The following is a 24,170-nucleotide window of genomic DNA, read 5'->3' as shown; positions in this document are numbered from 1 at the left end:
ATCCATGGTTGCCTGTCCTTTCCCACACCACTCATCTGCTTCAGAAGCTTCCATCAAGGAAATAAAACCAGAAATAGCATAAACCTTCCTAGACATCAAGATATGCTCCACCTCCAGACACACTATCTAGCTTGTGGAAATATAGATGATAGTCCCCAGGACTGGTGGAGAAGACTGGAATAAATTACAAACAAGTACCTGATTAAAGATCCAACTATCAAACTCCAGGATTCAACCCACCTCAACACCTCTGGAGCCAACTAAACAGGTTCAGAACCAGACAAGACTGCTGTGCCCACTTATTACATCCGCTGGAAATTTCACAGTCATCCATTTGTGTGTATGGTACTGTAAAGACTATTCATCTATCACTGATAACTGCCTCATTTCTGGAGGCCTCAGGAACTTGCATTTGTTCCCAGATAGTGCTATCAATTGGTCAACTGAACTGTCAATTTGCATATAGTTTTGCTTATTAATTTCTCTTATGTTTAGCCATATGCTAAATCAATAAATCAGTTCTAATACTAAATTCAATATTTCAACTAATGAAAATTCATTCGCATAATAAAATCAGAAACATATGAAAAAAGAACTAATAATAAAAAAAAAAACTTACCTGACTGTGATAATTTTGAAACTTCCTGTTTATAGTACTGCTTTGCATAACTTTTTATAGTAGCTGGTATAAACAAATAAATAAATCTTCAGATCCATGGTAAAGTAAGAAAAGAAAAAGCATTTTAGATAAAAGAACAATTATTAAATAAATTGTGTATTATACAAAATGTACACATTATATGCCAATATGTTTCTGAATTGAAAAATCGTAGTCCATTTTCAACTATCTATCTGATACAGAAAATGTTGTGAACAATTACAAGTAATTGTGATAACAAAACTCATACAGCTGGTAATGTATTTTCAACCTAGTTGGCAATATATTATCATCATGTAGGGATCTGAGGCTCCTTGCAATCACTGTATGAGAATGGCCAACTCTCTACTATTGGTTGAAAATCCCTTACAAACATTCTGTATATTTAGACAGGATTTGAACCAAGGAGGACTTTTAAACTAATAAACACTAACTCAACAGCTGCACCAACAAAGTGAGGTATGGAGACTGCAGAGAAAAATGAATGAATATGGTAAAAATGGAAAGAAAACTAATGTATTCTTTGACTGTTTATGTATTTTTTTCTCCTAAGTTTTTTTCAAACAAGGTTATGCTCAATATTTCAAACAGAGGTAGTTACCACCACCCCATTCCACCAAGAAAACTTATACTCTCTCAGACCAACAAATCGGCTCAATTTATTAACCACAAATAATTTTGGTTTGAGTTTTATTTATAGCACAACAACAAGTATATGAAAAATGCAATATTTCTCATATAGCATTTAAGTTATAACTACATTATAAAAAATAAAAACATACATACTGTACTCATGAACACAGACACACCTACACACACAAATCAAAATCTTTTTCCTTCAACTTAACAACTCCTAATGCTGGCAGTGATTTGAAGTATGGCAATAAAGTCTTTTAATTGTATTTTTTCTCCACATAGTTGGTTTGGTTTACATTTCACCTTTAAAAGAAAAGCTTCTATAATGATTCTGTACATCCTAGATGAGATTTTAATGCAAGTCTTTCTCTGAACTTTTCAGCCTAGTAAGGCAAATGAAGAGTGTCTCCACTCATCAATTGTGCCAAACAGTGGACATGGATGTTAGTGACGTATCTCTGAGTGAGAAATGAAGTTCATTGTCTGATGATCATAATGTTTATTCCAAACCTAAAGTGCCTTAAAAAATTTTCCCATGCTTGGCTTCTAAAGTAGGGTTTCTAGATTACTTAACCTTTGTCCAACCCATGATGGTTCTAATGTATTAAAAGTTTTACTTGTCATGAGTAGGTTCACATGAAACGCCAAGGGGAAAAATACAGTATCATCCTTGTCGCAGCATTATCCTGCATAATGGAGACACCGCATAAAACCTTTTTTACAAAAATTGAAGATACCAATATCATCAATGATAGCTGAAAACCTCTCCAAGTATACAGGGCTCATTTCTCTCTGCCAACATATACATGCAGTACATGATATGGTATATAAGTTAGGAATACATTTTTGCATGAAAGAATAATGGAATCATTAGTCAATGCTTCAAAAGAGCAGTCTTTAAACTGACTGCAGATTCTATCTTTCATACAATGAAAGAAAAATGAACAAACGCTTGATTTTTCCTGTTCTCTCTCACACACACACAAAGATGGAACACTTTAAATATGTTTACTTCAGATAATACAGTGAATAATAACACTGTACAGTTAATAATAGCATTGTACAAAGGTCTGATTTTTTTCTCTCTCCCATATACACACACACACACACACACACACACACACACATGACGATGGAACATTTTAAATATGTTTACTTCAGATAATACAGTCAATTCTTGCCACAGCAAACTTATACGACTACAGAACAGTTTTTTTATAATGGATGGTTTGCTAAAGGGAATTGTAATTTCTAATTTCAAATTCTAAGTTTGCTAAAGAGAAGTCTTTTAGCATAGCATTGAACTGAAGATACTATTCTTGGGAAATTTTATGTAGACCGTTGTAGTAATAGAGTTTCTCATAGTGCTATATGAAACAGTGTAAGCCCAATGGATATCTCTCCTGATACAGGGGATTTTTTAAAAATCCTCAAGTCTCTAGGTGGAAAAATCCAGATTTCAAGTCTCAAGGATTGAAAATTTTCGTGGTGGTTCACTCATCACACAGTTATCTCACTTGTCATATATTAGAAAGGAGATGTCACCTAATGTATCAGTCATATTTATTCCTGGATTTAGTAAATTTATAAGCTTCTGTTAATGCTATGGTTTTAACTCTGTATAACTACCAGTGTTGAAGGAAATATGTAAACTAGATATATAATAGAAAGTATCTGATGGAAAACAACAAACTATTTCTTCTCCATTATTTGTAAACAAACATTGAAAACATTCAAAGCTTTCAATGTTTGCATTAGTACTTTCTGGATTCTTATTAGCTCTGAAAAGACACTGTCAGATGGATAGAGCCATCAGTCATATGACACAGAACTGCAGAAAATAATCAAAAAAAATTTACATTAGAATCAATATAATGAAATATTTTGAATAAATAATAACTTTTTTCTCAACTTTGAAAGTTTAATATCCACTACTATCATCATCAATTTCCTGATATGTAGCCCCAAGGGGTATTCGGGTTACAATGACAGCACTATATGATTAAGTTTACATTATTATTAATCTCCTATCAAAAATATTCCTCCAAATCAAACTATTATTTATAGGCATTCCAATATTGTCATACATTTCATGCTTCTAAAGCACTTCTTGACTGAATCAATCCACCTAGACCTTGGTCTTCCATTGGGTCTCCTTCCTGCCATCTTGTAATCAAACCTGTTTTGCTAAACTTTCAGGTTCCTTTCTAATATCTTCATTTTTAATATGATTCTGCCATTGATACAATCAGTTCCCTCCCTCTAATTTTTTTCAGAATCCTCATATCTGTGGTCTTTGATCAAGTGCTTTATTTCTAACCCAACTCTGAGATCCATAACTTAAAACTGGTTAAAACACCATTTTGTATACTGATGGTTTTTTAAAAAGCATTGGAAGAATGTTCAGAGGGAAACACAATAAATGGAAAGATTGTTAACAACCTACGATATGCAGATGACACCGCGCTAATTACAGATAATATTATGGATCTCCAAAAACTCATTGACAGAAAATACATGATCATCAGCAAACATCCAGCCTCATCAATGAAACTGACACTCAATGGGAAAAATATTGATCAAGTGTCAAGATATAAATATCTTGGTTGCTGGCTTAATGAACGGTGGGATCCAGAAATAGATATAAAGACAAGGATTGAAGTTGCACGGCAGTTCTTCATGAAAATGAGAACACTATTCTGCAATAAAGACCTAAACATGGAAGTCAGATGCCGAATGCTGAAATGCTACGTGTGGTCTATTCTGCTCTATGGAGTTGAAACATGGACATTGAAGGCGACAACCATCAAGAAAATCGAAGCCTTTGAGATGTGGCTATACAGAAGAATGCTAAAGATATCATGGACAGAAAAAATTACCAATGAAGATGTCTTAAAATCCATTGGCAAAGCTAAACATCTTGTACAAATAATCAAGAAACGAAAAACATCATATCTTGGCCACATCATGAGAAACAGCAAATATCAACTTCTACAAACTATTTTGGTAGGAAGAATTGATGGCAAAGGAACTAGAGGAAGAAAAAGAATATCATGGTTTGACAACATCAAGACGTGGACAAGAAAGAGCAGTGCACAACTGCTCAGAGTAGCACAAGAGTGCAGTTTGTTTGCCAAGATGGTTGCTGACCTTCGATAGAAGATAGCACAATAAGAAGAAGATTCAGAATACAGCTGAAGTTTTCTATACCCCTGCCTAATTTCAGTTTTGGTGTTTTTATTGCTGATTTTCATGCCAAATTTGTTATAGCTGTTATTCAATTTAGTTAGTGAATCCTGGAGACTTGCACTAGATGTGTTTAGAAGTACATCATAAGCATAAAGCAAAGAGCTAAGTTTGACATCTCCAATTCTAAAATCAGACTTTCTTTCATAATGTGATTCATATAGATGATGAATAAGAGTGGAGATCATGTGCTTCCTTGTCTTACACCCGATTTTACTCCAAACAATATAACTGTATTTCCTTCAAATCTAACTGCTGACTGACAACTTAATTATAGACTATGTATTGCTATGTATAATGTACTATTCATCCCATATAATTGTAACGTTTTGAAAAACTTTTCTCTAGGTACCTGTCATATGCCTTTTCCAGATCTACAAAACTTAAGTACATCAGATCTAGACAACCTCTATTTGGCCTAACCCCAGCTTGTTCCTCTCCAAGTTTCTCTTCCACAATCTTTCTCAACCTATTTTCAAATATGCTTGAAACCTGGAAAACTTAGTAGAGAAATTCCTCTTCACATTCAGTTTTTCCTCCTTTTTTGGATGGGTACTATGAGAGTTATACTCCAATCATTGGGAATTTGAACTCCTGAAAGGGCTTTCTGAATTATGCAGTGTAGTCACTGCAAAACTTTTATACCTCTGTACTTAAGCATTTCTGGTCAACTAATATGTAGCTGCCTTTCCACATTTCAAGTTTTTTTATGTGTTTTCTACCTCAAGTATTCAAATGTACTCCTCTTTGCATTTCTCTTGAAAATTTTCTAGTATGGTTCTGTAACTGCTTGGTTTGTTTAACAGTCTTTCAAAGTAATTACTCCAGACATCTAGGATATCCTTATCTTCAGTTTGCATGTCACCTTTATCAGCTTTGATTCCTTTTACAGTGCTCTTTTCTCCATCTCTAAGCTTCTTCAAATAGCCTTCAGAACATTTTCCCACCTTCCTGATATTAATTTTGTTTAAGTCTTCCCATTAATTTTGTTTAGCTACTTTTAAACACAGCTTAGCTCTCTTACATTTTTCTATGTATTCTTTTAGGACAAGTGCTGACTTATTTGCTAGGAACTTTTTGGGTGCTTTCTCCTTTTCCAGGACTGCTTCTTTAACTTCTTATGTCCACCATGATGTTCTTATTTTTTTATCCTTGCAGACAACTTCACCACATACCTCCCTAGCTGAATCGATGTCTTCTTCACAGTTTGCCACTGAGACTCCAAAGTTTGGTTCTTGTTTTCAAACTGCTGCAATTTTTTTTTCAATAATGTTTGCATAGTCCAGTCAACAATTTACTTGTAAAAACTATTCAACTTAAATTCTTTTTAAAACTTCCTTACCTACTGTTCTTTTCAATGTGATATATATTTTTGTCTTGCTTAGTACTAGTAATGGTCACTTCCAAATTCCAATCCTCTGTACACTCTTGTATCCTGAATGAGCATGATCATATCACTATCAACAATGATGTAGTCAATGAGGCTTTTATTTCTTGTGTCTTCTCTCCATGTGAACTTGTGCACATATTTATTTGAAACATGGTGTTAGTAATGACTACTCCATGTCTTGGGTCTTGCCTTAGTAATTTACTAACTTTTTATAATAGAATAATAGAGCTAAGTTGAATGAAGGAAAAGGCATTCTGTCAAATGCCTTTGCAAAATCCAGCAGATGATTCTGCTGGATTTTGCAAAGGCATTTGACAGAATACCACATGGAACTCTGCTATGCAAATTAGAACATATCTATCGATATGACATTGGCAGGGCCATAGCCAGATTAGTTTTCACCCTGAGGCAAACAGTTAAATATTGGCCCTGATGGATTATAAGATAAAAATACAGTATAAGAAAATCCCTACTGCCATTTTGTTTTTATTACAAAATAAACATTAATGCAATTACATAATATTAATTAAATGTTTGCTCTACAGGGATATCGCAAAATAAAACTGTTCATAAGCATCCTAAATTTAAATTATAAGCAATGTCTATCGATATAGCTGCTAGACCAACCAATCTTTCTTGGGTCACTGCTGTTCGCAAATAATTTTTAATCAGTTTAAGCTTGGAAAAACTTTTTTCCGCACTTGCTACGCTAACAGGAATTGTTAGCATAAACGTCGCCTACCACAATATGGCTAAACAAGTGCTCTTATTAAACCGAGCCATGAAAGAGGCTACCTCTATGCTACACCCTGTTGATGGTACTGGACACTGGTTAATTGGATAAGAGGGTGGCTGCTGGATAGATATCAAAAAGTGATATATTGACTGGCAGAATTGAGGTGAAAATAGGTAACTAGCGGTGTGCTGCAAAGTTCAGTGCTCGGAGGTATTGCTGTTTAATTTTTACATAAATAATATAGGAAATAACCTGAAAGGAAATATTCAGTTGTTAGCTGATGATGCGAATAAGGCAGAGTAACAGTTAATCAAGGCGATGTGGGAAGTTTGCAGGACAATTTAAACAGGCTGACAGGATGGGCAAAAATTAATGGGTGTCAGTTTAATGTTGAGAAATGTAAAGCTATGCATTTTGGGATAAATAGATTACAAGATGTGTATCACATTGATAGCACTATACTCCAAGAAATAGATCAAGCTAGAGATTTAGGGGTGGTAGTGGTAGACAGAGAGTTAAAGTTTAGAGGGCATATTCCTAAGATTGCTAAGGTAGCCCATAAGATTACTTGGCTATTGAAGAACACATTAACAAGTAGAGATAAGGAAGTTGTTAATCCTCTTTATAAGGGTTTGATATGCCCTCATCTGGATTACTGTGCTCAAGTCCAGAAATGTTTCTGGGGAAATGTTTCTTGTCTTCAAGAAACATTTCCCCAGAGTTTCTTGAAGACAAGGAAGCGGCAGAGAGGATTCAGGGGCGAGCAACTAAGATGATGAGTGGCCTGGGAAATGTTCCCTATGATGATAGATTGAGGGTGTGTGGATTGCAGAAGTTAGCAGATAGGAGAAAAAGTGGGGATGTGATAGAAACATTTAAGTTGCTTAAAGGGTTTTTATAGGACAGATGCAGAGGAAATGTTTCAGCACTTTGCTAGAGGGACCAGAACAACAGGTGTTCCCTGGAAGTTGAATAAAGGTGTGGTGTGGATTATAATTTTTGCTTGGAGAATTGTGAATGAGTGGAATGTGCTGCCAGAATTAGTTTTGAGTGCTTTGTGTGTTAATGGATCGGTATAATAGATAATGTAATGTATTCCATGTGATACACAGCCAGACAAACAAATTTCTTTATTATTCCACAAATTACTCCTGGAATCAAATACTAATTAATATTTTTTTTTCAAATATTAATAATGACTTCTTATGTAGAAGTAAGCTAAAAACTAAAATAACACGTGATGTGTAATGTAATAAAAGAAAAATCATCACTGTTTTCATGGTTTTAAAAATTACTGTTTCTTTCCCCATTTCTGAATAACATCAATTAAGCCCTGATAGATGTGGCAATCAGCAATAACACATTTCACAAAAACCAATTGCTTTTTTGTGACTGACCCAAAATTTACTTCTCTAATATTATACTGTATTTTTTTAAAATATAAACTCAAAATGCGAACAGAAGTACTGAATTCGGCAGATGCGAATATTAAGTGCAAAATACAAGGCTTCAGAACATATCAATGGCAATGGATGCAATTTCCCTATGCGTGCCAATATTAGTTACAGTTCAACTGTATCAAATTCAGCTACTAGGAGGAAATACGTTTGTCCATTCCATTGAACAGTGATATCATAAAAACTTGAATATTGGAATTGCTTTAATCATTGCATGTTTTGGAATGTGTATACTTCTAACATTTTCAGTCAAGTAACTAATTATATATAGGGTGGCCATAATTAAAGAAGAGGTGTTCAGAGCCATGTAGCAAAAAATGTATAGAACGAAATTCAACCAGACTTAGTGTAAATACACTCCAGAACATGGGAGTTTAATTTATAGAAGATTAAAAATAGTACAAAATTCTGCCACCAGGGGACATTTGGCACTATAAGTACATGATACTTGCATAATCTCACTGTTTCCACTGACGAGTTAGTGGATATAACAAAGACCAAAACAAATTTGTGTCATTCTGATAAGACTGAAGAGCTATGGATCTCACCTTACTAAAATGCACATTGCTAGTTAAGCTTTACTATCAACAATGCAATAATGCTAATGCCATGTTGCAGAATTTTGGCATTTCAAGGAAAGGAGAAAAAGTCCAATGACAATAGCAAATCATAGAAAAATGCTTTTACGATTTGAAAATGGTGGATTTTTAGCTGTGATGCCAAGACGATGTTGCAAATGGATTCTGCAACAACTTGGGGGGGGGGGGGGGGGTAGTTAAATAAGTTGGTTATTTTTTACCATTTGAAGGCAAAAGCAGTGGTGACAGTCAAAACGACTTTGAAAACTTATTCAATGTGTCAACGAGCACAAGCAATTACATGCTGCAAGTGGATGAGAGAATGCACTTTACAGAAGCATGGAACATAAGATGGTGGATGCAAGCAACTACACTGTGAGTGGCATCTTTTAAATCCACTAAGGAAGATGGGCTGCTCAGGTACACTCAAGACTTTAAATAATCCCACAACTAAAAATCCACTGGTGTTAAGTCTGGGGACAGAGGGAGACATGCTGAGTTGAAGTTATGGCTGATGAGTCCTTCTTATCCTTCCAGAAGATGTTATAGATGTACAGCCACTGTGGATCTTCTGCAACTTTTGTCAAACCCAACATTATGAATTCCTCTCGTTTAGTGATCTCAGTCGGAAACAGCTGGTGAAGAGATTGCAGCTTGTATGGATACAAATTTAACACACCAAGGAAGATGCTGAATATGGACGTTTTCGCTATGGCCAAGATTCTTGCAGTTTCCTATGCACTGCTTACACCACTTGTTGATTGTGCCACTAGGGTGTTCATTTGTGATACCACAGTACTGGTAAGGTTTCGAATAACACTGATCTGCGAGGGCAATCTCATAAATTTCTAGTGTCCTTGAAACACTGTACTGGAGACTGTAGTCCAGCAGGAGTGACTAGACCTCAACCTTTATTCTTTACTGCGTTTGAAACTTTCGTAAAGCCTCTGCTGCCGATTCCCCACTTACAGGGTGTTCGGGATAAATTTGACAGTTTTGTAAGGAAAAAGAAAATCTTCTTTGTATCTATTAAATTTAATGAATTGACAAAAAAACATTACAGGCAGAGTTAATTACAATACTATCAACAAGATTTACTCAAAATAACCACCATTAGCATCGATCACAGCTTCAATTCTGCTTCGGAACCTCGAACAAGCTGATGCTACAGTCTCCCTGGGAAGGGCCGCAAAAACTGTTTTAATTTTATCCATTAACTGGGCTTTTGTATTACTGGAAGTGCGATTGGTGTCTTTTTCAACTGCGCCCCATACAAAATAATCCATGGGGTTAAGGTCTGGGGAGTTTGGAGGCCAAACATTTGGACTGGTGAAGTCGTAGAAATTTTCAGACAACCATTTTTGACTTTTCCCAGAGGTGTGGCAAGGGGCCGAATCCTGCTGCCATACATACGGCCTACCATTGGCTACCCTTGTTATCCAGGGCTTGACTACAGTTAGCAACTCCACGAACAAAGCCCGAATTCCAATGCCAGGGTTCTTCAACACCTGTTCCTGCAGATTTGCGAGGAATTCTGCTGTACGAACGCAATCAGATCGTCTGCTAGGGATCTTTCTTCTTGCTACATCCTCGTAGTCACCATTGCAAGTCTCTAGTTCATGCCTGATTGTTTTTACTGTATTCAGGGAGCATTGGGCAGCAGTCGTAATATCCTTATTTTGATGGCGGGCACGAATCATCATGATACAAGTTATTCTCTTCCATGATTCAGGTGGGTTCCAGCTATCCATCCTTTCTGACATCTTGTATATGAATGAAGAAGGGTCCAAACTTTTAAATGAAGAGAAGTGTGTGTTAATACATGTAACTTATGGAAAAATATAATTAATTATAAATATGTCAAATTTATCCCGAACACCCTGTATATAAAATAATTTCACAAACAATGCCTTATCCATCAATGTCAGCATCACAGTAACAAACTTTTTTTTTCCCCACAAAAACTACTCTGTTCGCACCAATGACTGGGAATCAAATTGGTGAAAATTTGAAGTAAATTTTTTTCTCACACCCAAAAAATCCCCCTCCTTTCGATTCGCTTTCATGCAAACCACACTCTAATATACCAATTTTTCTTCTGATTTTTATGAATTATTGAAATATTTACAAATTTATGGGACACACTGTACATTTTAACAAAAAAACACTCCTTGATTTTTATACTGTAACAAGTTTTTCAAAGCAAAACAAAACCACAGTTCAATAGTAGGAAGTGCCTGTGCTTATAAATGAATTAATCATCCATAAATATTAAAACAACTGATTTCTCATAACAGAACTTATTCGTTTTTTCAGAGAGCATTGAAATATTGCTGCAGTCATCCAAACACTTCCATTATTTTCAACATTCAGGTAAAATTTAAACTGCAATATACTGGAAAAATTTGTCTTTTCAATCACAGGAAAGATAGATGTCTGGAATATGCACAATCTGCAGTGAGGAGGGGGGGAAAAATTTTTCCAGCATCACACTTTCTCTTTTCAATTCAGTAGTTTTTCAATATGACCCAGATAACACACAATTTCAAATAAAGAATTTTGCCAAACCACAGCTATTATTATTATTATTCATATGTATGGGGACACCTCAATGAAGTCCAAAGATGCATCGCAGAGGATCCAAAATCATCGACACAATCTATCTTGAACCCATTAACAGACAAAGTGCTCACAACTCACACTGGCAACCTATTCCATTAGTTTACAACTTTTCAAGCGAAAAATCTAGTCCTCAAGTCCTTGCTTTCACTCAACTTCCAGGAATGACCTCATTCCCCCCCCCCTCCCAAGCCAAGTTGGGAAACATTTCCCTTACATCAATCCTATAGTAACTTAAATGTTTTAAATGTTTCTATCATATCACCTCTTTTTTGCTGATCGACCAATCAGCAATCCATAGATCTTCATGCAATCCATCTATCTCATACAAAACATTCCACAGACCACTCACAATTTTGGCCACTTGCCTGTGGATCCTCTCACACCACATCCTATCCCCCAAAAACCCAGAGACTAGACCCCAGCACAGTAATCCAGATATAAGAATTATCAACAAGTTAGCACAAGAAAAGTATATTTAATATATTGCCAGATATTTCAGTTTGAAAATAACAAACTATCATCATTGGCTTGACAGGAAAGTCTTTTACAAGGTAGAATACAAACAATTGATCATTCAAAATTAGAACGAGCCGAGTGATGTTACATCACTAATCACGATATCAATTCACTGAAGAAAGGTAAACATAAGAGTGCAGAAATAAATTACATGTATAAATTTACAATGTCATATGGAAAACACTTAATTTATAAAATCATGTTAATGATATCATTAGAAAGATGTAGTATCTAGAAGGTATTAATTAAAGAAAAAAGCAATTAATGTGCTATTCGAATCAAACTTTCCCATATTTTTGACAAGGATATGTGGTCATTCTGATTCAAGTAAGAGCACTGAAGTAAGGTGTCAGAACTCTCTTTGAATAGGCGTTCGAATTTATATCGACATCTGTGTAGAAGAGACCAGAGAATGTTGTGGTTTGTCTCTATTCCGTGTTGCGCCAATCCGGACTTATCGGATTTTTTGTGAAAAATATAAGATTGATGTTCTTGTATTCTTTTTTCTATAGAGCATTCGGTTTCTCCAAAGTAAAAAAAGATGGCAGTTACATGGAACTTGGTATACACCGGGAAGAGACAGTTGAGCATTTATCTTTAGACAATGGGAAATAGGTGGATATTTTATTGATAGTAGCTGGTAGATCATATTTCTTCAGAATTCTTGAAACTGGTTCTAAAATTCCGGAGATATATGGGATTGGAACTTGACATACTGATTCTTTGTTGTTTTGGTTTGGCTTGTAGAATTCGACCAGATGTTGTGTAATCTTTTCGGAGAAGTCATTTAATTTCATGTAATATTTGATAGTAAAAAGTTTCTTCTGTAAGTGATGGGGAGTTGAACAATGAATTCTAGCTCATCGAATTAAATTATGATTCCTGTCTTTTGAGAAGGATGATGAACAGATTGTTTGAGAATGTAATGTCTAAAAGTGGGTTTTCTGTAAACAGATGTTGTTAAATTTCCTGATGGTGAGTGGATGAGAAGGATGTCTAAAAAGGATGATGTTATCTCTTTCAATTTCCATGATGAACTTGATATGAGGGTGTATTGATTACGGCTAAAAAGGAAAGTAAGGAATCTCTGTTGTGAGACCACACTGCAAAAATGTTGTCTATATATATCTATTCTTATTGGCTTAAACCAACATACAAAATGATGGTACAACATGACAAAATTCTTCCCTCTGTCCAGGCTTTCTGAACTCTGCAGTGCAGCCACTGTAAGACTTTTATACCACCATACTTCAGCATTTCTGGTAGAATATCATCTACTCCTGCTGCCTTTCCACATTTCAAGCCCTTGATGGCTTTTTCTACTTCAAGTATGGATATGTATTCTTGACTGTATGCCTGTTGAGTGTTTTTTACTACTGTGCTATCACTGCTTGTTTCATTTAGCAATTTTTCGAAGTAATTACTCCATACTTCAAGTATATCTTTTTTTCCCGTTTTCTTGTCACCTTTATCATCTCTAACTCCTTTTACAGCACTCTTTCCTCCATTTCTAACCTTCTTCAACAACCTCCAGAATATCTTACAACCTTCTTGATATTTATTTTCTATGTTCTTTCCAAAGTCCTCCCATCACTTTTGTTTAGCTAGTTTTACATAGTGTTTCGCTTTCTTACATTTGTCTCTGTATTCTCTAAGAGCAAAAGCTGACTTATTTGCCGGAACATTTGATATGCTTTCTTCTTCTCCTTCACTGCCTCTTTAACTTCCTGTGTCCACCATAAAGTTCTGATTTTTCTATCCTTGCAGACCACCTCACCAACATGCCTCTCTGGCTGAATCAATCAGGTTTTCTTCAAGGCTTGCCACTGAATCTCCAAGATTTGGTTCTTGTTCTCAAACTCTTTCATTTTTTCTTCAATAATCTTTGTGTATTTTAGTCTACAGTTCATATCTGAGAGTTGCTCAACTTTTATTCGCTTTAAAACTTTCTTACATGTTATTCTTTTCAATATGAAATTCAATTTTATCCTGCTCAAGACTAAATAGTGATCGCTTCCAACGTCAAATCCTCTGTACACTCTGGTGTCCTAAACCAGGGAGAAAACATCACTATCAACAATAACATAGTCAATGAGACTTTTCTTATTCCTTGCCTCTTCTCTCCATGTGAATTTGTGCACATTTTTATGTTGGAACATTGTGTTAGTAATAACCAGTCCATGTCCTGAGCAGAAATCCAACAGGTATTTGCCATTATTATTAGCTTTGCTCTTTTCTCCAAATATTCCCAAAATATTTTTCTATGTCTGACAATCATGTCCTACTCTGCTATTTAGATCCCCAACAAGGACCAACTTTTCCTGTACACCCCTTGAGGGTATATGTCAGGAAATTGATGATGATGATGGTTACTGTTTGCATCACTTCTTGAAGTTTCCTTAGGCCAGCTTTTCCACATAAAGTCTCCTCATGTATGATGCAATGAAAACCTATCATGGGTGACCAACATGTTTTGCAAACAGATTTACAAATCCTGTTTCCTTAACAATCATGCTGGGTGCATCATCTGTTGTGACAGATACCATTTTGAAATATCAATTTGCTGAATAGATAATTCGTTCATAACTGCTTTACATATTTCAATCTCAGTGGTATGCTCCAGTAGTGTTACAGGATTAATCATATCTTCGCATACTTCGTGAACCTGACAAAATCGAACAAAGATTGCTAGCCTAGCTGATGATATGTCTATGCTCTCATCAACACAAATAGAAAAGAACTTACATGAAGCCAAATTTTTTGTTAATTGTTCTGCTATATTCCTTTCCAACTTAAGCATCCTATCCTTAAGTGTTTTTCTACTCACAGACAAATCTCTAATTTCGCTGAATAATTTTCACTTTTTCTGAAAGATTGTCAAAAAGGAAAGGTGCACATTCTTATCATGCTTCTTTAATATATATCCCATCACTGAGTGGTCTTCCATGTTGGGCAATAACTTTGAAACCTCAAAACTAGAGGCAACTAAGTTGGAACTAGGTCTAACTGAAATAAATTCCCAAGTATTGGATGTTTTTTTTTTCTTGCTCAGTTCAGGAGAAATTAATTCTCTTTGTTCTTGCTCAATTTTATTGTTTAAGTTCTCATTAACAGTTTCAAAATTCCTCTATACAGAAGAAGTCCTAAAAACAACTGACGTGGAACATAATCCTTTTTATCTTTCTTAATCATACCAAATTTTTCAGTTCAGTATTCTTTAAATTCTCTACCTTTTTCATTTGAATGTGTTTTTTTGCTGGTGGTTGTGACATTGTGTACAATTTGTAAAGGGCAGGAAGCAAATAAAATATGTGATAATGGTATATTTAATATATAGCATAAATATGAATAGAAAAAAGAGTAAGAAAGAAAGGAAGTCAAGAAGGGAATAAAGCGAAAGGCAAAAGAAAAAAAGTAAATTACAACTGAATGACCAAAGTTGTACAACCACAAGGTACACACAAAAAAAATAATTGGTTTCTTCATACAGCTTCCAACTTTAATGAAAATCAACTTTAAAAATGAAAACTTTTTATTTTTATTTTATTAGAAATTTTCATTAAAAATTAAAATTTTTAATGAAAACTTCAACTTTAATCAGATCATGGGGTGTAAAAATATGGACAGAGACATATGGACACTGACAAAAATTATAATTTGGACTCAGAAAATCTCATCATACTTACTCTCTCTCTGCACACAATTACCAAGTTTAAGCAAACCAAAAATTAGAACAATTATAAGCCTACCTATATATATCCTACACACATACAAATGAAAGAGAAGGGTATGCATCTAATTACGTGCACATAACATTTCATAATCCGGAATATTGATAACACGTTTCGCATAGTTTTAATAATAACTTATGTTTATGGCAATGTAAAGAAAATTTGCATTTATATCTAATAAATTAAACATACTAATTGACAAATACTTCCAATCCATATTTTAATGACTTATGATTTAATTAAATTCAAATTCACAAATATATACACTTTAGAAAACCGATGAATTCTTTAAGAAACACAAAAAAAAATAATAAAATGATGGTAAAGGAGTCAAGCTTCATCTCGCTGCCTGGCGAATAATGCAAGAACCGAATGGGACAAAACATGTACGTCAGTATATCACAGAGATAGACGGCTTGGAAATAGGATGTTTGTTTCATTTTCTTATTACTTATTATTACTAAAACAGTTGATAGTGTTTGTTTTTTTATTGCATTTTTATTTGGTATTGCTCTACTTAATAAAATTGTATTCTATTAAATTAAAATATACAACTCAACAAAAATGCTGGATATGTATTTATTTATTTATTTTTTTAAGGTGAGCCTTGGGTTGTGTGCCAGAAGAAAGTCATTGTTGTGCCATGTTTAGCATGCATGCCAAGGGTTTCCCATCCCTGTCCTATATCATTCCTGCTGTACAATTTGCTATCAATGTTCTCTTCCTCAATTTGTCTCTATATCGCATGGCAGGACACTTACAATCTTCACCTTCTAATTCATTTTTGTTTCATCCAACAACTTCACATCCTCCCTCATAGAAGACTTCTCACCTCTCAGATCATCAGTGCCAACCAAGACAATAAGTTGTTTTGTGTTACCTTTTTACATCCAAATAGCATGACAGATATCATATCATTAATTTTTGGACCAGGGAAACATGATTTTGTTATAACTTTCATTAACCTGGCACTGATGAGGGGTGGGAAAATGTAACAAAAGACAAAGATAAGGTGGGGTCCCACAGACCCACTCATATAATGTAGTGTATTATAGAAATCCATATCTTTTTAATCAATATTAGTGGATTCTCTGTGGATTCTTCCTCACAGTCTTGTTCTGTATCAGACTCATGGTTACTAATTCTAAATCAATTTCACTATCATGATCTCTGCTAAATGGCTCCTCGTCTGTCAAAAGCGTCATCTATAAGTTGCCATAACCTATGTTCTTCCTGCTCGTAATTCATCTGGTAAAAAAAAAAGATATTATTCTCAAAATACCCTCTAAATATTTACAAAACATATTTGCTTATAGTTGGTATGTAAAAATATAGAAGACACAGCTGTAATGATAATATTTTAGTAGAATATACACGAAAACAACTTACGTTTCGGAAGTGAATATAGTCACACTTTTGGTAAGGTCTGGTGGACCCCAACAAACTTTACACCTCTGCACACTAAACTTGCTTGTGTGCAACAGCCTGTCGTATATGGCGTCGAGTAGGAGGTTATGGGAGGAGAAGCTATACTGAGGCATGACTCACAGCCATGCATTAAAAAAAAGTTATAGTCAATTTGAAATCTGTGGGGTCTGTGACACCCCACCTTACTAATGCCTGCTTCTTTCTCTTCTCTGTCCTGCTTGAAATTTTCTTCCCTTCTCCTTCATTTGAAAGCAACATATTCAGAAACTAAAGCATCCCTTTTATAGAGAGTTCTAAGAAATGATAATGCTAAAGGAAACCAATCCTGCATTATAAAATAACCTGAAAAACTGTTCATTTGTTGTATATGAATATAATTTAAATAGAGAAACTGACAGTATCTTGTACACCCCTTGAAGGCAAATAACAGGAATTTGATGATTAAGGTGATACAGGAACTGATTAATTTCTAACTGGCTTTGACAATATCGGCTAAGTAGGCTACTCCACACTGGTATAATCTGTCATGCACATTCACTAAATACATGGAATCTAATACAGTAATACCCCAATTTACACTACCCCAACTTACGTGAATCCAGAGATACGCGGTTTCTTATATGCATGTATTCACACCCCACTTCACGTCTCACCACTAGTTATATCTTTAGGGCACGGCCACATTCGCCAGTGTTGCACATGCTGTGAACAAGCACTGACATGTTTTGCACGATCTCGATTCATACATGATTTTTATAGTCTACAAACCTTGCGAATGTTTAATGTTATGTTCTTGATAAAAATTTTATCACATAAAAAATAATAATGTCGTCCAAAATAAGCAAGTCCGATTCTTTTACAGCTAGCATGAAAAGATGTTGAAGGTTTATTTTTCACTTGGTTAGACTATAACACATTTAGTTTAATCCTTTATCCAAGTGTGAGCAAACAAAGTTTGTGCCTGAAAATATCTTCAGGACTGGGGTAAGGCTGTACAACACTGGGCAACTCGTAGCAAAGGTTGACCAAGATAACATCACTCCTATCTCAGTATCTCCCATAATGCAAAACACATCTCCTTGCAGATATGTATAATGTTATGCATTAAGGGAAGGGCCACCACACAGACTAGTTTCGACCTTTATTAAGGTCTCTTCAGTGGGAGCCAGGCCCACAGGTGGAGATACCAGGCAGAAGCAATGGCGAGGTCATCTTTACCTATAGGAGTTGCCAAACAGTGTGCCACCTTTTTATTCAACTACCTCGCCATTGCTTCTGCCTGATATCTCCACATCTAGGCCTGGCTCCCACTGAAGAGACCTCAATAAAGGTCGAAACTAGTCTGTGTGGTGGCCCTTCCCTTAATGCATAACATTATACATATCCGAAAGGAGCTATGTTTTGCATTATGGGAGATACTGAGATAGGAGTGATGTTAGCTTGGTCCACCTTTGCTACGAGTTGCCCGGTGTTGTACTGCCTTACCCTAGTCCTGAAGATATTTTAAGGCGCATACTTTGTTTGCTCACACTTGGATAAAGGATTAAACTAAATTTATTATAGTCTAACCAAGTGATAAATAAACCTTCAACATCTTTCTCTAAATCCAGAGTAGTTTAATAAAAAAGGTGGCACACCGTTTGGCAACTCCTATAGGTAAAGATGACCTCGCCATTGCTTCTGCCTGGTATTTCCACCTCTGGGACTGGCTCCCACTGAAGAGACCTCAATAAAGGTCGAAACTAGTCTGGGTGGTGGCCCTTCCCTTAATGCATAACATTATACATATCCGCAAGGAGATGTGTTTTGCATTATGGGAGATACTGAGATAGGAGTGATGTTAGCTTGGCCCACCTTTGCTACGAGTTGCCTGATGTTGTACTGCTTTACCCCAGTCCTGAAGATATTTTCAGGCGCAAACTTTGTTTGCTCACACTTAGATAAAGAATTAAACTAAATTTATTATAGCAAGAAAAGAAAAACATTGACTTTGGAAACAAAACTCAACATTATTAAGGATTCTGAAGGCGGAATGAAAATTTGTGAGCTAGCAAAGAAGTTCGATCAACAGGAATCCACAGTAAGAACAATCATAAAAGATAAAGAAAATTCTCGCTGCCGTGAAAAATACCAATCATTGAAGTCAAGCATAATTCATAAACATCATGGGATTATTGGTGAGATGGAAATGATGCTTAAATTATGGTGTGATAATCAAGTGAGAGTAAAAAATTGTCCAGTTGATCAAACGACAATATGTAGCCAAGCCAAGCTGATTTTTGAGAGGCTAAAAGTAGAATCTGGAGAAGCGGCCAAAGAAGAAAATTTCGTGACCAGTAATGGTTGGTTCAACCGATTTAAAAATCGCTGTAATTGGCACAGCCTCATGGAGAGTCGGCAAGCGCTGATAAAGAGGCGATGCTTTCTTTTCCTGAGACACTTAAGGCTATCATCGAGGAAGGTAGCTATAGCAGTCAAACCATATTTAATGTAGACGAGACTGGCTTGTTCTGGAAAAAAAATGCCTAAGAGAACTTTCATCGCACGTGAAGAAAAAACGTTTCCTGGCTTTAAGGCTTCCAAAGACTGGTTGACAGTAATGCTTGGTGGAAATGCAGCTGGTGATTGCAAGTTAAAACCTCTCTTAATTTATCACTCCGAAAATCCAAGAGCTCTAAAAGAAATCTAAAGCTGGCTTGGCAGTGATTTGGAAGTCAAATTCTAAAGCTTGGGCGACAGCTTCTATTTTTGAAGACTGGTTTGGTCACCACTTCATACCTCAAGTTGAATGTTATTGCCAGTTAAAAAAATTCCATTTAAAGTTATGCTCATTACTGATAATGCACCTGGTCACTGTCCTGCAACTTTAATTGATTTTGATCCACATGTAAAAGTTATTTTCTTGCCTCCCAATACAACCAGCTTACTTCAACTGATGGACCAAGGAATTATCAAACATTCAAAGCGTACTACACACGGCGTTCGTTTGCAAGGCTGAATGAAGCTATGAGGCAAAATGAGCAACTGTCTGATAAAGAGTTTTGGAAACAGTTTAATGTTATAAATGCTGTAAAGATTATCGGAGCTTCTTGGGGTGAAATTTCGCAAAAAACCTTGAATGGTGTCTGTAAAAAACTTTGTCCATCCTTTTTTAAATGTGAAACGGAAATGTTGCCAGAAACTGATCAAGTTGCTGAGGCAATAGAAGAAGTTGTCAACCTTGCCAGGCAATTAGATTTAGAAGTCGACAGTGAAGATGTCAGCGAGCTGTTAGACTCACATAACAAGGAGCTTACAATCGACGAGCTCATAGAGATGCATGAGCAAAGCACCACTAAAGAGACCGAAACCTCCGATCCAGTTCTACCAGAAAAGCACATGATAATTGCAAAATTAACAGAAGGTCTCATCTTAATTAAGAAAGGTTTACAGATTTTGGAGGACATAGATTCTAACGACGAATGAATTGTAGCCACAAGGCAAGGAATAAAAAAATCATTGGCTTGCTATGAAGAAATTTTGCATGACAAGAAAAAGACATTATGTCGTCAGATGAATCTATTAGACTTTATGAAACCATCGACATCGAAATAACTTTCTTTTTTTTATGTACGAAAAACTACAATTATGATTATATTTCTTAAAAAACGTGTTTTTGTAAACCTTTGGTCCCAATTAACTAATATTTTGTATGTTTGTATATATAAATTACATGCAAAATTATATCCCAAGGTAATGCGCTTTTTGTTGGTCCCACCTACTGCGTAACTTCGGGGTTTTACTGTAATGGCAAATGGCATAATGTTTAGAGTTCTGTCCCCCTTTCCTAGTAATTCATGGATGATTCTTATCTTCTGTGGAGTTTATATTCCCATGGCTTATAGTATTCATAATTTAATATGAAGAAATACACGATATGGTTGTATGAAACTAGTATTTGATTTATTAAATTATCTGACTTTTTAGCATGTTTTTTTTTGCTAATATTAATTTCATAATTATGATATTATCTTGTATTTTTAGCCAAAATACATGTTTTCAAGGTATCATCTAAATTTATGATTGCAAGAAGGAAAAAAAAACTATGAACTAATGCAATGAATCACCAAATTATTCTATGTTAATATTTTTCTTGTTCTTACTGTTTTATTTATTTATTTATTTATTTTATTTTTGGATCTTCATTTAGCCAAAAGTAAATAAAAAATTATTTATACATAATTTTATTTATATATTTTTTTTTACTTATAATTATTTTGATAATACAAGTTATATGAGCAGATATATGACAATCAAGAATTACTATAATAACAAACAAAAATTGAATGGAAATGGAAAGGAATGATAAGGTAAATTACAATACTGACCTTCAATTGACATGAATGTTTCTTGTGGCTTACCCAGAGGGGTTCTGAGTTTATTTAATACACAGTTCTGAGCTACCTCCCACATAGACCAAAACCACAGGACAGAAGCATTATTTTCTACCAATTTCATCATAAGCCTATCAAATTTAGAATGCTTCTCAGAATACTGACAGCTAAAAAAAAGACGTATAAGCCAGTCTCTATTCCTGGGGAGAAAGTAAGTAAAATAAGCATCATATTTAACCTGATCAATAAAAAATTCTTAAATAAACACTAAACTAATAAAATGAATACACTACATAATAGTGCAGCTAGATATGATAAAAGAAAATCCATATTTTAAATTAAAGCTAATTACATATAACACAAAAAAAAACTACCACATATAATTGATCATTTCAACATTTGTTTGGATAACCACTGATATTTATTAGCATTAATCATGCTAATCCGAGTGAAAAATATGCAAGAAGGAAAACAATGACAGCAACTTCTTTTGAGACAATAATATAGAGCAGTTGCTTACAGTATTGATTGTATCGAGAGTCCTATCAAATCTTAATAGAGCAAACAATTTGCAACTAATGAAAAGTCCTAATTTATGTCCCATAACATCCACACCAAGAAAGATTTATCATACCAGTCCATCTATTATAAGAAAGGATTCCTTTGATCAATATGAATTTGTGATAATGAGTGGAATGTATAAATTAAATTATTAAAGTTTATGATAGATTTATACTTGGCTACTAGTATATGTTAAATTAGTAGCCAAGATCACTTGGCCACTAATTTAACATATACTAGCAGGACTTTTATTATACCAAAATAGATCAGTTTAGTTTTTATAATGGAATAAATTAACATACTTTTAAACACCTTGCTTAGTTATGTGAACTGCTCTGATTTTAATTTAAGTATACAGAAAGGTTAAACAGTGTGAAATAACTAAATTTTATTGAACATTCAGCTCTTGTAAGGAATACTTACAAGAGCTAAAGATTATCTTGATATTCTAATATTTTATTTTGAAGGTAAGAAATCCCAAAATCTTTCAGTGATACACGAAATGTATCACTGAAAGATTAACTCATGGGAAAAAAAAAAAAAACTGTAATAAAATAATTGCTTCAGGCGTTTTTTGATATACCCAGTTGTAGCATTTAAACAAACAGGTACAAACTTTTAAGTGTTGTGAAATTTTAAAGCATATGATTCTCATTAAGAGAGACATCCAGGGAGTAAAGGGTTCAATGAGGCCACATATCATCCATCTATCATACCTTTTCTTCAATTCATTCATTCATGCTACCTGCGCTCACCAAAGGTAATCCATTCCAATACATGTACCACCCTAAGAGAAAAAAATCAAGCTCTTATCCCCTTCTTGATCACATTTATTCTCAACTTCCATAAATACTCTATCATTCTCTCGCAACAATCTATAAAATGAAAATTTCCATCTAATGGTATCCAGTATGATCCCCTTCAAAAGTTTCAAAATCTCTCATAACACCTTTATCTCCTGTTTGTTAGTGTCTTTATTCTACAAATCTTCAATCTGGTTTCATAATCTGCATTCCACAGTTCCAACATCACCTTTAATATTCTCCTTTGTACTCTCTCTCTCTCTCTCTCCATCACTGAAGAAACCAGTACACTAGACCTGCACTCAGTAGTCCCAGTGAGGTTGTATCAAGGCTTTGTAGAGAGACAAAATGACTTCCTTACACAGTGTGGTTCATTTCAACATTGCAATTATCTTCTGAGTTGTATTTGAAATCTTTGATATATGGCCCTTGAATTTCAACTTCCAATCTACTAAAAACTCAAAATATCTAGTTTCTTCTAGTATTATCCCACCAATATTATATGATACCGGATATCTCACTACATCAAAAGTACATAACTTTATATTTACTAACAGTGAACAGACAGCCATTTCCATATGCCTGCAACTCCAGATTATTCAAATCATTCTTCAACCACCTGCACATCAGTGCAATTTCTGATCATCCTGTCTATCTTTGCATTATCAGCAAACAATTGTACGTCACCTGCCAAATCCTACCCAATGTCATTAATGTAAAGAGTGAATAACAATCACCAATGGTTGATCCTTGTGGTACACCACTGATCACCTGAAATCTTGCAGCCTCACCCCCCCCCCCTCCATATACCACTTTTTTTATATTTCTCTCTTTCAGCCATCTTCTTATCCATGCTAATACTTTATAATCCAATCCATCAAAAATTTATGTAACAATCTTCCATGTAAAATGTTCCTGTAAAATGCTTTATCCAACATAATCATGGCATATTAATTTCTCTTGTCCATAACTCAATGGTAAAATTATTATAGAACGTGAGCAAGTTTTTCAATGATGACCTTCCCTTAAAATAAAAGAGCCAATAGGCTTCACTTCGGCAATGTAACATTATTTAAATTAAAGGGATATTAAATTCCACATTATTTCAAAACCGAATAAGAAACTCAAAGATAGGAATCAAAGAGTTTTAAGGCAAATATAGCAAACTATAAAAGTTTCGGCGAATTGTAGTGTAAGCTAAAGCACATAGTTCAGCACTAGGGCAACTCTTTGCAAAGGTGGGGAAAGTTCTGATCACTATTCTTAGTATTACCCATAATGTAAAACATATCTCCTAGGAGATGTATGATGTTATACATTATGGTGGAAGGTCACTACCCAGACTGGTTCCAACCTTTATTGAGGTCTCATCGGTGAGTAGGTAGACCAGGTAATACTGAGGTTATAGCGAAAAGAACGAAAAGACACTTTAAAT

The 24,170-nt window shown here is 34.8% G+C and overlaps 1 protein-coding gene across 1 annotated transcript in view; it reads right to left on the bottom strand.

Annotated features, from left to right (window-relative positions):
• nonC (serine/threonine-protein kinase Smg1) overlaps positions 1-24,170 on the bottom strand; it is a 1,124,353-nt gene that overhangs the window by 835,733 nt on the left and 264,450 nt on the right. Inside the window, exons 17-18 of the mRNA XM_090398044.1 lie at positions 21,366-21,571; positions 620-682 (exon numbers count right to left, since the gene is read on the bottom strand). Coding sequence (XP_090254170.1) covers positions 620-682; positions 21,366-21,571 — 269 coding nt within the window. The remainder of the gene's footprint in view (positions 1-619; positions 683-21,365; positions 21,572-24,170) is intronic.

The sequence above is a fragment of the Typopeltis vanoorti genome, chromosome 9, assembly GCF_054136105.1.
Source record: "Typopeltis vanoorti isolate ZY-2024b chromosome 9, IOZ_Tvanoo_1.0, whole genome shotgun sequence".
NCBI classification, from domain to species: Eukaryota; Metazoa; Arthropoda; class Arachnida; order Uropygi; family Thelyphonidae; genus Typopeltis; species Typopeltis vanoorti.
This window is presented reverse-complemented; position numbering and strand designations above follow the sequence as displayed.